This window comes from Lampris incognitus, chromosome 3 (genome assembly GCF_029633865.1).
Source record: "Lampris incognitus isolate fLamInc1 chromosome 3, fLamInc1.hap2, whole genome shotgun sequence".
NCBI classification, from domain to species: domain Eukaryota; kingdom Metazoa; phylum Chordata; class Actinopteri; order Lampriformes; family Lampridae; genus Lampris; species Lampris incognitus.
Window position 1 is genome coordinate 37,688,920 of NC_079213.1, and position 13,648 is coordinate 37,702,567.

Consider the following 13,648-nt stretch of genomic DNA (forward strand, 5'->3'; position numbering starts at 1 on the left):
ATTCATGGAAAGTACTGGAAACATCAGCTGAGTTAATGAATCAGGAATTTGAGGGAAAATAATCTCATTGTCTCGAGTTTAGTTTCACTGTTTTTAGGGGTTCATTGTGAAGTACTCTACAGTCTAGTTGTGTGATCTGGTAGTGAAGCATGAGTCTGACACAGTTCCTCTGACTTCACCCCCCTCCCGTTTGAACCCAGGATGTGAGGTTGGGTGTGTGGGGTTGGGTGTGGGGTTGGGTGGGCCGGTTCAGAAGCACCGGCCAGCTGTCCCAGCTGGCTCATGGGCTGGATTCTATACAGGAACTCACGTGACATACAGGCAAATGTGGTTGCCATGGGCAGGGCTGTCCGGATGAAAGATCATTTGGGCTGAGAGTCGTATGATCCTGCTCTCTGAAGGTGACGGTGTGGTTTTTTCAACCTCTGTGAAAAAAGACTTCCACAGACATAAACATAACGGCCTCTTAGGGGTCTGTCACCATCATATGACGTGTGATGTTAAGATGATCAGTTTGGTATGTGTTGCCCTTCAGAAGGTTACATCCCAGGACATGCAATATGATTACAAACACTCCCTTCCCCCCTTTTTCATAGATGATTTATGAAAGCTATTCTCTGTGGTTTTTGCTCTAAGAGTGCTGCTGCAGGGATCTCAGCAGGTTTTGCATCCTAGGCCAGCAGTGAATCTCCAGCTGGTAATTGGGGTGAGGAAGAGTTCCTCTTTGTCTTTCCAAGCATCAACACCGTGACTTGCCAAACAACAACATTTACTGTGGAAAGCAGCAGCAGCGTGTGTGTGTGTGTGTGTGTGTGTGTGTGTGTGTGTGTGTGTGTGTGTGTGTGTGTGTGTGTGTGTGTGTGTGTGTGTGTGTGTGTGTGTGTGTGTGTGTGTGTGTGTCTGCGTGTACCAGGTTTTTCTATCCTGATGGGGAAATGTCCCCATCAGGATAGAAAAACCTGAAACCACCTACCCTGTGGGGACATTTTATGGGTCCCCATGAGGAAAAGGATCTATTTTAGGGTTAAGGATTTGGGTTTAGGGTTAAGGTTAGGATTAGGATTAGGTAAAGGTTAGAATTAGTATTAGGTTAAGGTTAAAATTAGGATTAGGTTAAGGTTAGGATTAGAATTAGGTTAAAGTTAGGATTAGGATTAGGTTAAAGTTTGGATTAGGATTAGGTTAAAGTTTGGATTAGGATTAGGTTAAAGTTAGGATTAGGATTAGGTTAAAATTAGGATTAGGATTAGGTTAAGGTTTGGATTAGGATTAGGTTAAGGTTTGGATTAGGATTCGGTTAAGGTTAGGATTAGGATTAGGCTAAGGTTAGTATTAGGTTAAAATTAGGATTAGGATTAGGTTAAGGTTTGGATTAGGATTAGGTTAAGGTTTGGACTAGGATTAGGTTAAGGTCAGGATTAGGATTAGGTTAAGGTTAGGATTAGAATTAGGTTAAAGTTAGGATTAGGATTAGATTAAGGTTAGGATTAAGATTAGGAATAGGTTAAGGTTTTGATTAGGATTATGAATAGGTTAAGGTTTGGATTAGGATTAGGTTAAGGTTAGGGTTAGGGTTAGGATTAGGAATAGGTTAAGGTTTGGATTAGGATTAGGTTAAGGTTTGGATTAGGATTAGGAATAGGTTAAGGTTTGGATTAGGATTAGGATTAGGTTAAAATTTGGATTAGGATTAGGCATGTAGTTATGATGGTTAAGGTTAGGGTTAAGGGCTAGGGAATGAATGTAGTCATTAAGGGGTCCCTACAAGTGTCGGGAGACATGGTGTGGTGTGGTGGTGGTGGTGTGTGTGTGTGTGTGTGTGTGTGTGTGTGTGTGTGTGTGTGTGTGTGTGTGTGTGTGTGTGTGTGTGTGTGTGTGTGTGTGTGTGTGTGTGTGTGTGTGTGTGTGTGTCCAAACAGGGAAAAGGATTCTGTAGGCTGTAATACTGTCAGCTGGGAGAGCAAAGAAAAGAAGATGACAGTGATGAAAAGGAGTGTTTGTTGGGAGCTGGCTGCTCCTCTTCCTCAGGAGGGAGAGACAGTTTGTCTGTGATGGACTGGTGACAGTAGACCCATTTAAAGAAAAAGAAAGAAAAAGAAATGGTGGCTTAGTGGATTCTGGACTTCCAACACACAGCAGCAGATGCAGCCACATTGTAAAATGTGACAAAATGGCTATAGAGTCCTTCTGGTTTTATCACTGAGAGAGAGAGAAGGGGGGGGTTATTCTTTTATTTAATGTGCTGGGACTGTAGCTCGCTGCTTCCTTGTTGGCGTTATTGACTTTGGCATTTTAAAAGGAAAATCCATGTGAGGAACAGAGGAAACAGGAAAGGCTGTGCTCACACAGGAGGCCGAAGTGAAGGTGCTTAGCTTAGAGAAAAAGAGGCAGCAATTAGGAAAACTGAATGCCCTCGCACTGCAAGAATTTTCATCTCGGCTGTTGCCATGGGAACAGGCCTTCAGCGCCCCCACCCCCTCATCCTCACACTGCTGTCTGCAGCACAATGGAATGAAGGGATTTTACACAAGAAAAGAAGGACTGGTTGAGCTGTGCTCCAAAGGGGAAGGCTAAAACTTTTCCCCCTTATCTTTTTCTTTCTTCTCTGAGAGAGTCAGAGCTTAGCGAGTAGAAAAAAACAACAGAATTGGCTGTGGATAAGTACTGTGAGTGGAGAAAAAGATGGAGCTTCTGTAAACAACTACAACACTGTTGTATCAAGGACATCATATAACACATGGTATGTGTAGTTGTACACTGTTGAATTTGACCATATTCACATCTGTCTGGCTGGAACTTCCTGGTCTGACCTTGGCCAAGCCAGACCACATGTCAGCTGGACTGAGGTCAGGAAACATTGGTGTCTGATGAGCCCCCCAGCAGACAGACTGACCACAACAGCAGCATGAGGATTGACAGAACATCCCTCATACAGACTCCTCCATCATGCAGACTTCATCATACAGACTTCTCCGTCATACAGACTTATCCATCATACAGACTTCATCATACAGACTCCTCCATCATGCAGACTTCTCCATCATACAGACTTCTCCATCATGCAGACGTCTCCATCATAGACTTCTCCATCATACATACTTCTTCCTCATACAGACCTCTCCCCCATACAGACTTCTCCCTCATACCGACTTCTCCACCATACCTACTTCTCCACCATACCTACTTCTCCATCATACAGAGTTCTCCATTATACAGACTTCTCCATCAGCATCTGTGGGTTCATAGCTGACTTCACCTGCCACGGCCACGGTTTCCTTCTCAGAAAGAAAGCAAATCCAACTGTATAATCCATGGACCTCATTGCAGTTTTAAATGTGCCTTTGGACTTCAGTTTACTTCAGGCGGAGAGTAAATAGTGAGATGGTGTGTGACTGCTAATCTGCTAATCAGATGCAGCGGTGGGCTTATTTGTTTTATTTGGTTCAGGGGGAAATTTGCCTCAAACACCAAGTAGCTTACAGCAGCAGTGACATGAGGAGGTTTGCTCCGGAAAAAATGCCGTCGCTAATAGCTTTTATAGGAGAGAGAGACAGGGAGGGTTTGGCTTTCTGCTTTTTTCTGTTTTATTTATTTTTTGTAATGTAGGGCAAAATGAGAGAGAGAGAGAGAGAGAGAGAGAGAGAGAGAGAGAGAGAGAGAGAGAGAGAGAGAGAGAGAGAGAATGATCCTTAATCCTTAGGAGAGGAAGTCTACCAGTAGGTTTGAAACACTGGACAGCTGATGGCAACAGTCTGACATTTTCCCATGAGGAACCACGGGATGTGTAATACCAGAATGACCATGGCGGTCATTTTGACGGTTTTGAATTTTCAAAGTGTGATAACTTTATGAAAAAAAGATAGAGACCTGCCGCTCCCTGAATGCTACTAAAATTACACACTATATGTGCATTAAAATTAGTTTTAGATCAATTGCACAAAAAAAGTTAATGATAAGATCTACCTAAAACAACCATGAGCAGACCGCTCATAATGTGCTCGTGATGGTGCGCATCATGTCAGTATTTATGATGTGTGTGGTTGTATCATTTCCTTCATGAAGTTTGTTGCTCTGTGCTAGAAACACACTAGCGTCCTCCAGTGCAGAGAAATAGTCTAAACTTGATTTTTGATTATTTCCAACATGTCTGAAGCAGCAGACAGGTACTGGGAGGCCAGAAGGGCTGCCGCTTTGGCGGTCGCGAAAGCAAAAACTCAGGTGTGGGATGAGTTCGGCGAGGCTATGGAGGAGGACTTTCGGTTGGCCACAGGGAAGTTCTGGCAAATCATCCGGCGACTCAAGAAGGGGAAGCAAGGCTTGACTCAGGCAGTGTTCAGCCGGGGAGGGGAACTGTTGACCCGGACTGGGGATGTGGTCGAGCAGTGGAAAGAACACTTTGAGGAGCTCCTAAACCCGATTAACACATCCTCAGTGGAGGAGGTAGAGTCTGAAGACTCAGGGGAAGCCCCACCCATATCCCTGGCAGAGGACTCTGAGGTCGTTAAAAAGCTCCTCAGTGGCAAGGTGCCAGGTGTGGATGAGATTCGCCCTGAGATGCTGAAGGCTCTGGACATTGTTGGGCTGTCTTGGTTAATACCCTCTTCAGTATCACACGGAGGTCGGGGACAGTACCTGTGGAGTGGCAGACTGGGGTGGTGGTTCCCATATTCAAAAAGGGGGACTGGAGGGTGTGCCCCAATTATCGGGGCACCACATTGCTCAGCCTCCCTGGGAAAGTCTACTCTAGGGTGCTCGAAAGGAGGCTCCGACCAATTGTCGAACTTCAGATCCAGGAGGAACAATGCAGATTACGTCCTGGCCATGGAACAATGGACCAACTCTTTACCTTTGCAGAAGTGCTGAAGGGGATATGGGAGTTTGACCAGCCAGTCTACATGTGTTTTGTGGACTTGGAGAAGGCTTACGACCATGTACCCCAGGGCACTCTGTGGGGGGTACTGCGGGAGTATGGAGTACCGGAGCAGTTGCTACAAGCCATCCGGTCCGTGTATAACCCAAGTGAGAGCTGTGTCTGCATTCTTGGCACAAAGTCAAACACGTTTTCGGTGGGTGTCGGACTCCGCCAAGGTTGTCCCTTGTCTCCGATTCTGTTTGTGATATTCATGGACAGGATCTCAAGGTGCAGCCAAGGTGAAAGGTGTGTCCATTTGGGAATCTCAGAATTGCATCTCTGCTCTTCGCAGATGATGTGGTTTTGTTGGCTTCATCAGAACGCGACCTCCGGCGCACATTGGGGGTCTTGTTCACGAGTGAGGGTAGGATGGAGCGGGGGATTGACAGGCGGATTGGTACAGCATCAGCAGTAATGCGGACGTTGTACCGGACCGTTGTGGTGAAGAAGGAGCTGAGCGGGAGGCAAAGCTCTCAATTTACCAGTCAGTCTTTGTTCTAACCCTCACCTATGGTCATGAGCTTTGGGTAGTGACCGAAAGGGTGAGATCGTGGATACAAGCGGCTGAAAGTAGTTTCCTCCGTAGGGTGTCTGGGCTCAGCCTTAGAGATAGGATGAGGACCTTAGACATGCGGAGGAGCCCGTAGTAGAGCTGCTGCTCCTTCACATCAAAAGGAGCCAGTTGAGGTGGTTCAGGCATCTGATTAGGATGCCTCCTGGGCACCTTCCTTTGGAGGTTTTCCGGGCACGTCCGACTGGGAGGAGACCCCGGGGTAGACCCAGAACTCGTTGGAGGGACTAAATGTCCAGTCTGGCCTGGGAATGCCATGAGGTCTCCCAGGAGGAGCTGGAGGGCGTTGCTGGGGAGAGGGACGTCTGGAGTGCCCTACTTAGCTTGCTGCCACCGCGACCTGACCCTGAAGAAGCGGCTGAAGATGAGATGAGACGAGATGTCTGGTTACAGACGCCGTTACAGACGCACCATGACTACCACTGAGGCATTGCAGTTTTTACAGGCGTTGGAAAGCAGCCATTTTAAATTGTTTAAAAAATAGTATTAAAGTTATTAAAATGTTAATTTTGGTGTTAGTTAGTTTCTTAACAGACCCACTAACATATGTAATGCATTAATATCTCAGCTGAGTATTTAAGTTGAGAGAATATAGAGTTTAAACACCGTGGGCGGTGGTTTTAGGTAGACCGTAACGAGGGGCGTGTGCAGCAGCCCTGCAGCTGACAGGGTGTCACCGTGCTGCACTACAACAGTCATACATGACTCCACATTCATGTTAGGCTTGTGTCTTACTGTATCAACAGAAACACAGCTGTTGTTCCTGTATGTTAGGCTGCTGAGTCTTTCTCCTCGTGCATTGTCTCCTAAAAAAATCCTTTCTGATTTGAACAGACACACAAAGGCGTGAAGCCTACACACGCAGTAACACAATGTTCCACATGTGACTCGTTGTGTTACATTCAGCTGTTACTAGAGCGTCATAAGCATCATGCCTGTGTCGTACGGGAGGAATTATGTTGGTGGACACTAAAAACTCTGTATATCTGGGGGTATCTGGGTAGTGTAGCAGTCTATTCCGTTGCCTACCAACACGGGGATCGCCGGTTCAAATCCCTGTGTTACCTCTGGCTTGGTCGGGTGTCCCTACAGACACAATTGGCCGTGTCTGCGGGTGGGAAGCTGGATGTAGGTATGTGTCCTGGTTGCTGCACTAGCACCTCCTCTGGTCGGTCGGGGCGCCTGTTCGGCAGGGAGGGGGAACTGGGGGGAATAGCGTGATCCTCACACGTGCTACGTCCCCCTTGTGAAACTCCTCACTGTCAGGTGAAAAGAAGCGGCTGGTGACTCCACTTGTATGGAAGGAGGCATGTGGTAGTCTGCAGCCCGCCCCGGATCAGCAGAGGGGGTGGAGCAGCGACCGGGGCGGCTCGGAAGAGTGGGGTAGTTGGACAGGTACAATTGGGGAGAAAAATGGGGAAAAATTAAAAAAAAGAAAACTATATAAATATCGTTCTGTCACACACACACACACACTCACACACACACACACACACACACACACACACAGCGACGGCGGTGTAAACCATACAACATAACAACCAGCTTATCAGGAGCAAGTGGGTTTACGTGCCTTGCTCAGGGACTCCTCCACACAGAGGGGCAAAGAATTGAACGGCAACCCTCCAGTGACCAGACGACCTCCGTCTCCTGAGCCTCCGCCGTTCTGTAGTGACGTGGTTCCAGGCTGCTGAAACTAGTTGTTATAGACATCCAGCTCTTGGTTTAGTTTTACAGTCCACAAGATCATCCACCTTAATGAAGTCCTGTTAATAACAAACTCCATCACGTGACTGCCACTTCCTTTCTATTTACTTCCATGAAATATGGAAAACATCTTTTTCTGGCATCATGTCCGTGTCTTTATACCGAAGCTCGGCTGCTGAATAATACCTGGTCCTCTCATGAGACCTGAGCTTCAGGACCACCTGATCCTTCCACCACCTGAGCTCCAGGACCACCTGGTTCTCCCACCACCTGAGCTTCAGGACCACTTGGTCCTCTCATCAGCTGAGCTTTAGGACCACCTGGTTCTCCCACCACCTGAGCTCCAGGACCACCTGGTCCTCCCACCACCTGAGCTTCAGGACCACCTGGTCCTCCCACCACCTGAGCTTCAGGACCACTTGGTCCTCTCACCAGCTGAGCTTCAGGACCACCTGGTCCTCCCACCACCTGAGCTCCAGGACCACTTGGTCCTCCCACCACCTGAGCTTCAGGACCACCTGGTCCTCCCACCACCTGAGCTCCAGGACCACCTGGTCCTCCCACCACCTGAGCTCCAGGACCACCTGGTCCTCCCATCACCTGAGCATCAGGACCACAAGTTTACCTGTTCTGAACAGGACGAGTACACCATAGGCTGTGATGTGTACTTCACATGGCGTCAAACAAATATGAGCCTTGTAATAGTTGTATTGTGTATATGTTATAGTTTATTATCTCACTGTCTGTCTCCATCTTCCCCTCTATCTTCTCTTCATATCCTCGCCTCCTCTATCTTCTCTGCCCGTCAGATGCTGGGAACTCTCACAGCAATGCCCATAAAGGTGCCTCAAGTCAGCTCCCTGCAGAGGCTGACAGGACAAGCACCCAACATGCTACCTCAGGTACACACACACACACACACACACACACTGCATCCATCTTCTTTACAACAAATATAACCCACACACTTGCCTGCAGTCCAAACCAAGTGAATATATCTTGAATATATTTTGGTGAGTGACTGGAACATTTCTCTGGATGAAGGGAATTGAACATCCGGATGAAGGTGTAACTCTTAACGGCTGAGTTCTAACAGTGATTTTGTCTGAGAACCAACTCAGGTCTTCCCTACTCTGGCACAGGACATGCTAGGTGTCCTCTCTAACTTCTGCAAAGAAAAACTTTACAAATGTAAAACAAAACAAAACAAACTCTGCTTCTGGTTGCTCTGGTCAAGTCTGACATGATGAATCAGACACATGACAGATGGGTTAACTTGTTTGGCTGTTTTAGCACAGCGCCATCACCAGGCTGGGGGGCGGTGTGACACTGGACACTATTCATGCCTTTAGTTTTGTTGCTGTATGAATGGATCCAGTTCTGGGAGAGAAATTCTGTTGACTTATTAATTAGATGACGTCAACATTACTGCATGCAGATGAGTTGAATAACCACTAGGTGGTAGCACACACCAAGACAAATGACCAATTTACACTGCATAATAACTCTTAACAGGCCAAAAATGGACATCCCGAGTGACTGATGCAAACTACATGAGCACACATGTTTAATATAATCTGAGTACAGTGACGACTGTGTAGCTGCTGTGTCCATTCACTGGCAGTCCTCTAATTATTATTATTATTATTATTATTATGTTATTATCATTATCATCCTCATTATTATTATCATCATCATCATCATCATCATCATCATTATTATTATTATTATTATTATTATGTATAACTAGCTGTGGTTGAGAAGCATGCACAAACTCACAGTGAATGCTCGGTCCTCTCCAGGTCAGGCCAAAGACCCAGATCCCAGACAGCCTTCCCCATAGCCCATGTCAGGAGCTGCAACCCCTGAGTCTGCAGAAGGCCACCGCCGTAGTCAGCCCCAAGAGTCAGGGTCCCGCCCTGCCCACCGCCAACAGCACCTTCAGCCCCGAGCACCAGCCCAGCAGCCAGGGAGACAGCTCTCCATCAGCCCTGTCCCAAGTCCAGAGCCTCTCCAGGGGGCTGGCTGCCAACAGTGCCAACCAGCAAGGCAGCTCGGCAGGGCCTGGCGTAGCATATGCCATCATTGCCACCTCACCCACCACAGGCAATGGTGTGTCAGCTGTCAGTGAGGCCGTCAAGGTGCAGCCGCTGCTCTTCAGTGCAGACAACAAGGTGGATGTCTGGCCGTCCTTCCTCAAACTGGCCACCGCCACTTCAGTCCACACAGATCTAACTGGCTAATGAAGAATGTCAAAAACACACCACTGAGTTCACTTAAGAAGGAATTGGAGGCGGGGGCGTCGGGGTGGTGTGGCGGTCTATTCTGTTGCCTACCAACATGTCTGTGAATGTTCTCATTCATCCAGGTCATGGTTATCCAAAGGAGTTGAATCAAGTGCAACTGGACTTGGTATATATCCGTGAAGACATTTCGTCTCTCAGCCAAGAGGCTTCCTCAGTTCGTGCCTTTCTGACTAGACCAAGCTAGTCTGACTGGCTGGTGATGAGACTCAGAATTTATTCTCTAGGAGTCGTTGTCAGAGCTATTGATATGCGTGGCTCTTTGTGTCCCGATGTTTACCAACGCCCGTCGCTAACAGAGCCATAGATATGAGTGGCTCTTTTGTGTACCGATGTTATGGCCGCGCCCATTGTTATCGGAGCTATTGATATGCATTTGTTTAGCAGTGATGGTCGTTGGGGTTGTTAGTTTCGACTTCATTGTTCAGTGGTCATGAGAGTCGTTGGAGCCGTTAGTGAGCGACTGTTGTTCTTGGAGGCTAGGCTTCTTGAGTTTCCTGGGTAGAGATGAAAGTACGGCATTGTAAGTGGGAGATAGATGGTGTCGCAGACCTCCTCCTCTGTTGAGGGATGGTTTTTCCAGTTTCGCATAGATGGCTTCCTTCACCCCTCTTTCAAACCATCTATGTTCTCTGTCCAAAATGTGTACGTTGCTGTCCTCGAAGGAGTGTCTTCTCCTTTAGGTGTAGATAGACTGCTGAGTCTTGTCCTGAGGAGTTTGGCCTTCTGTGTTGGGCCATCCGTTTGTGTAGTGGTTGTTTGGTTTCTCCTATGTATAGGTCAGTGCAATCCTCATTGCATTGTACAGCATATACCAGATTGCTTTTCTGGGTGTGTGGTACACACACTGAGGAAGCCTCTTGAATGAGAGGCGAAATGTCTTCACAGATATATACCAAGTCCAGTTGCACTTGATTCAACTCCTTTGGACCTACCAATATGGGGCTCGTCAGTTTGAATCCCTGTGTTACCTCCGGCTTGGTCAGGCATCCCTACAGACACAATTGGCCGTGTCTGCGGGTGGGAAGCTGGATGTGGGTATGTGCCTGGTCATTGCACTAGCACCTCCTCTGGTCAGTCAGGGTGCCTGTTCAGGGCGGAGGGGGAACTGGGGGGAACAGCGTGATCCACGTCCCCCTGGTGAAACTCCTCACTGTCAGCTGAAAAGAAGCGGCTGGTGACTCCACATGTATGGGAGGAGGCATGTGGTAGTCTGCAGCCCTACCGGGTCGGCAGAGGGGGTGGACCAGATGGCTCGGTGAGCGGGGTGATTGGCCAGCTACAATTGGGGAGAAAAAAGGGGAAAACATAAAAAAGTAGCCCTAGACTAGAGCACACATGTGTAACTCTGGCTTTGTCACCGCGAACTTGTGTTTAGGGTTTAACTTGTAAAAGACGTTCATGCTGGAAACAGCACATTATAATGATTTACTTTCAAGGTTCAACATAGAGTCAGTCATCACTCCTGTGACTCGAGGAAAAGAATGTCCTTTCCTTGAGTAGCATTTACTTGACTGACTGGATTTTATATATAATTTGTCGAGCACTCACAACACCATTGATGGTTTCGGAAAAAAAACGCTGTATATATATATATATATATATATATATATATATATATATATAGCACAAAAAGTAAGGAAATGTGTGTTTGGTAGAGTATTTCTTTGTTGTAACAATGCTTCTTGGCAATAAATCTTATACGGTTGGAAAGCCTGTTTATTTGCCTTTTAAATGGCGCCACATGTGTAAGGAACATGCATCTGTGGGATGAGCAGCAGAGCTGAGTATGTGGGTTGCGTCCATGAAAAATTTGCCAAATCTTCTCTGCCAATGCCAAGCAGCTTATCTTGCTGCTGCTATTGACTCTTGTGATGAACTTCTAGTACCCCCAGGTGCTGACCATCAGCTGCCTGATAGAAGATTTATTACCAAGAAGCATTGTTACAACAAAGACATAATCTACCAAACACACATTTCCTTACTTTCTGTGCTAAGTATATATACTATCATGCAAGTAAGCATTCTTCACAAAAGGTGCTATTTTACCTTATGCATGCTAATTTTACAAACAGTTTTTGTGTATTTTAGTCCCAACACATCACTACATTTAATGGACGACTCGCGTTACTTCATATTGTCCCTGTGTGTGTGTGTGTGTGTGTGTGTGTGTGTGTGTGTGTGTGTGTGTGTGTGTGTGTGTGTGTGTGTGTGTGTGTGTGTGCTACCAGGTAATAATAATTCAACCCCAGGCCCCCAGCAGTTCCCAGGATTCCCCGGGGAGCCCGGCTGACGTGCCGTCACAGGAGGCTACGCCAGCCCCATCTGCCCTTGCAGAGAAGAAGGACGAGGACCCTGAGGTCAGTTGCAGCTGCTCGGGACACCCGAGTCTGTTCTCGCCGCCATGAATGCAGAGCACATGCAGACGGGCGTGTCAAGGTTTCTGTCCTCAAGCGATGATAAAGACAAATGACCAATTACTTCCTAAAATAAAGTTTCGCTGTTGCTGAAAGTAACGAGCCACCTAAACCAAACTGGGACTGCTGGACGGCTGCTGGACGGTTGTGTGCCCGGTGTGGCCACAGGTCATTATCTGATCCACATTTCACTCATCGCTTAACTGATCCAATTATTGTGATGGGTAATCTGAGATAATCCCACTGCAGGCTGTTCTGCTGGCCCCGCCCGGTGCTACAGGCCAGTCTGCTGCAGCTGTGAGACGTAAACACGCTGGCTTTACACAGCTCCCATAATCCACTTTTCCAGTGTCTGAGAGGCATCGCTGGTATTACATCTACTGCACACAAGGAGGCAGTGCTCAGTTTCCCCCATATGCAAGTTCAGCACACCAGTAACATCATGCTCATCCAAGTAATTCACATGTGATTATACTGTAATCCATCTGTGATTATACTGTAATTCACGCGATTATACTGTAATTCACGTGATTATACTGTAATCCATCTGTGATTATACTGTAATTCACGTGATTATACTGTAATCCATCTGTGATTATACTGTAATTCACGTGATTATACTGTAATTCACATGTGATTATAATGTAATTCACGTGATTATGCTGTAATTCATCTGTGATTACACTGTAATTCACATGATTATACTGTAATTCACACGTGATTATACTGTCACATGTGATCCTACTGTAATTCACCTGTGATTATACTGTAATTCACATGTGATTATGCAGTAATTCACCTGTGATATACTGGTTTTACTCTCGCTGAAAACGAGGAAGTTCACGAGTCAAAACACATTAAACATGATGAAGCACTTGATTCTCTGGAGGAGGCAGTTTTACCACCATGCTGTGTTTATTTCCCTCTTCTGAAAAACCAAATCCTGACTACCAGAGAGGGAGACAGGCTGAAGGGTTGACTACCAGAGAGGTAGACGGGGTGAGGGGTTGACTACCAGAGAAGGAGACGGGTTGAAGGGTTGACTACCAGAGAGGTAGACGGGGTGAGGGGTTGACTACCAGAGAGGTAGACGGGGTGAGGGGTTGACTACCAGAGAAGGAGACAGGTTGAAGGGTTGACTACGAGAGAGAGAGACGGGGTGAAGGGTGGGGGACGGGCAGTACTCGGAGGAAGAATGAAGCTGCCTGTTAAATGAATTCTTCAGTGACAACCTGATGCTGCCCTCGAACAACCCACACTACTGACCCTCCATCCCAAATACTACTGCTACTACTACTACTACTATTACTCACCCACCATCCCAAATACTACTACTACTACTGCTACTGCTACTGACCCTCCATCACAAATACGACTACTACTACTACTACTACTACTACTGCTATGACGACTAATGCTACTGAACCTCCATCCCAAATACGACTACCACTACTACTACTGCTACTGACCCTCCATCCCAAATGCTACTACTACTACTACTGACCCTCCATCCCAAATACTACTGCTACTACTACTGACCCTCCATCCTAAATACTACTACTACAATTATTACTACTGCTACTGACCCTCCATCCCAAATGCTACTACTACTACTACTACTACTACTACTACTACTCACCCTCCATCCCAAATACTACTACTGCTCCTGACCCTCCATCCCAAATACTACTACTACAACTACTACTGCTACTGACCCTCCATCCCAAATACTACTACT

At 46.8% G+C, this 13,648-nt stretch overlaps 1 protein-coding gene across 1 annotated transcript in view; it reads left to right on the forward strand.

The window, feature by feature from the left end:
* The window catches only part of phf21b (PHD finger protein 21B), a 112,418-nt gene that overhangs the window by 88,448 nt on the left and 10,322 nt on the right, over positions 1 to 13,648 (forward strand). The window contains exons 3-5 of the mRNA XM_056277612.1: positions 8,000 to 8,092; positions 8,993 to 9,364; positions 11,725 to 11,853. Of these exons, the coding sequence (XP_056133587.1) occupies positions 8,000 to 8,092; positions 8,993 to 9,364; positions 11,725 to 11,853 (594 nt within the window). The remainder of the gene's footprint in view (positions 1 to 7,999; positions 8,093 to 8,992; positions 9,365 to 11,724; positions 11,854 to 13,648) is intronic.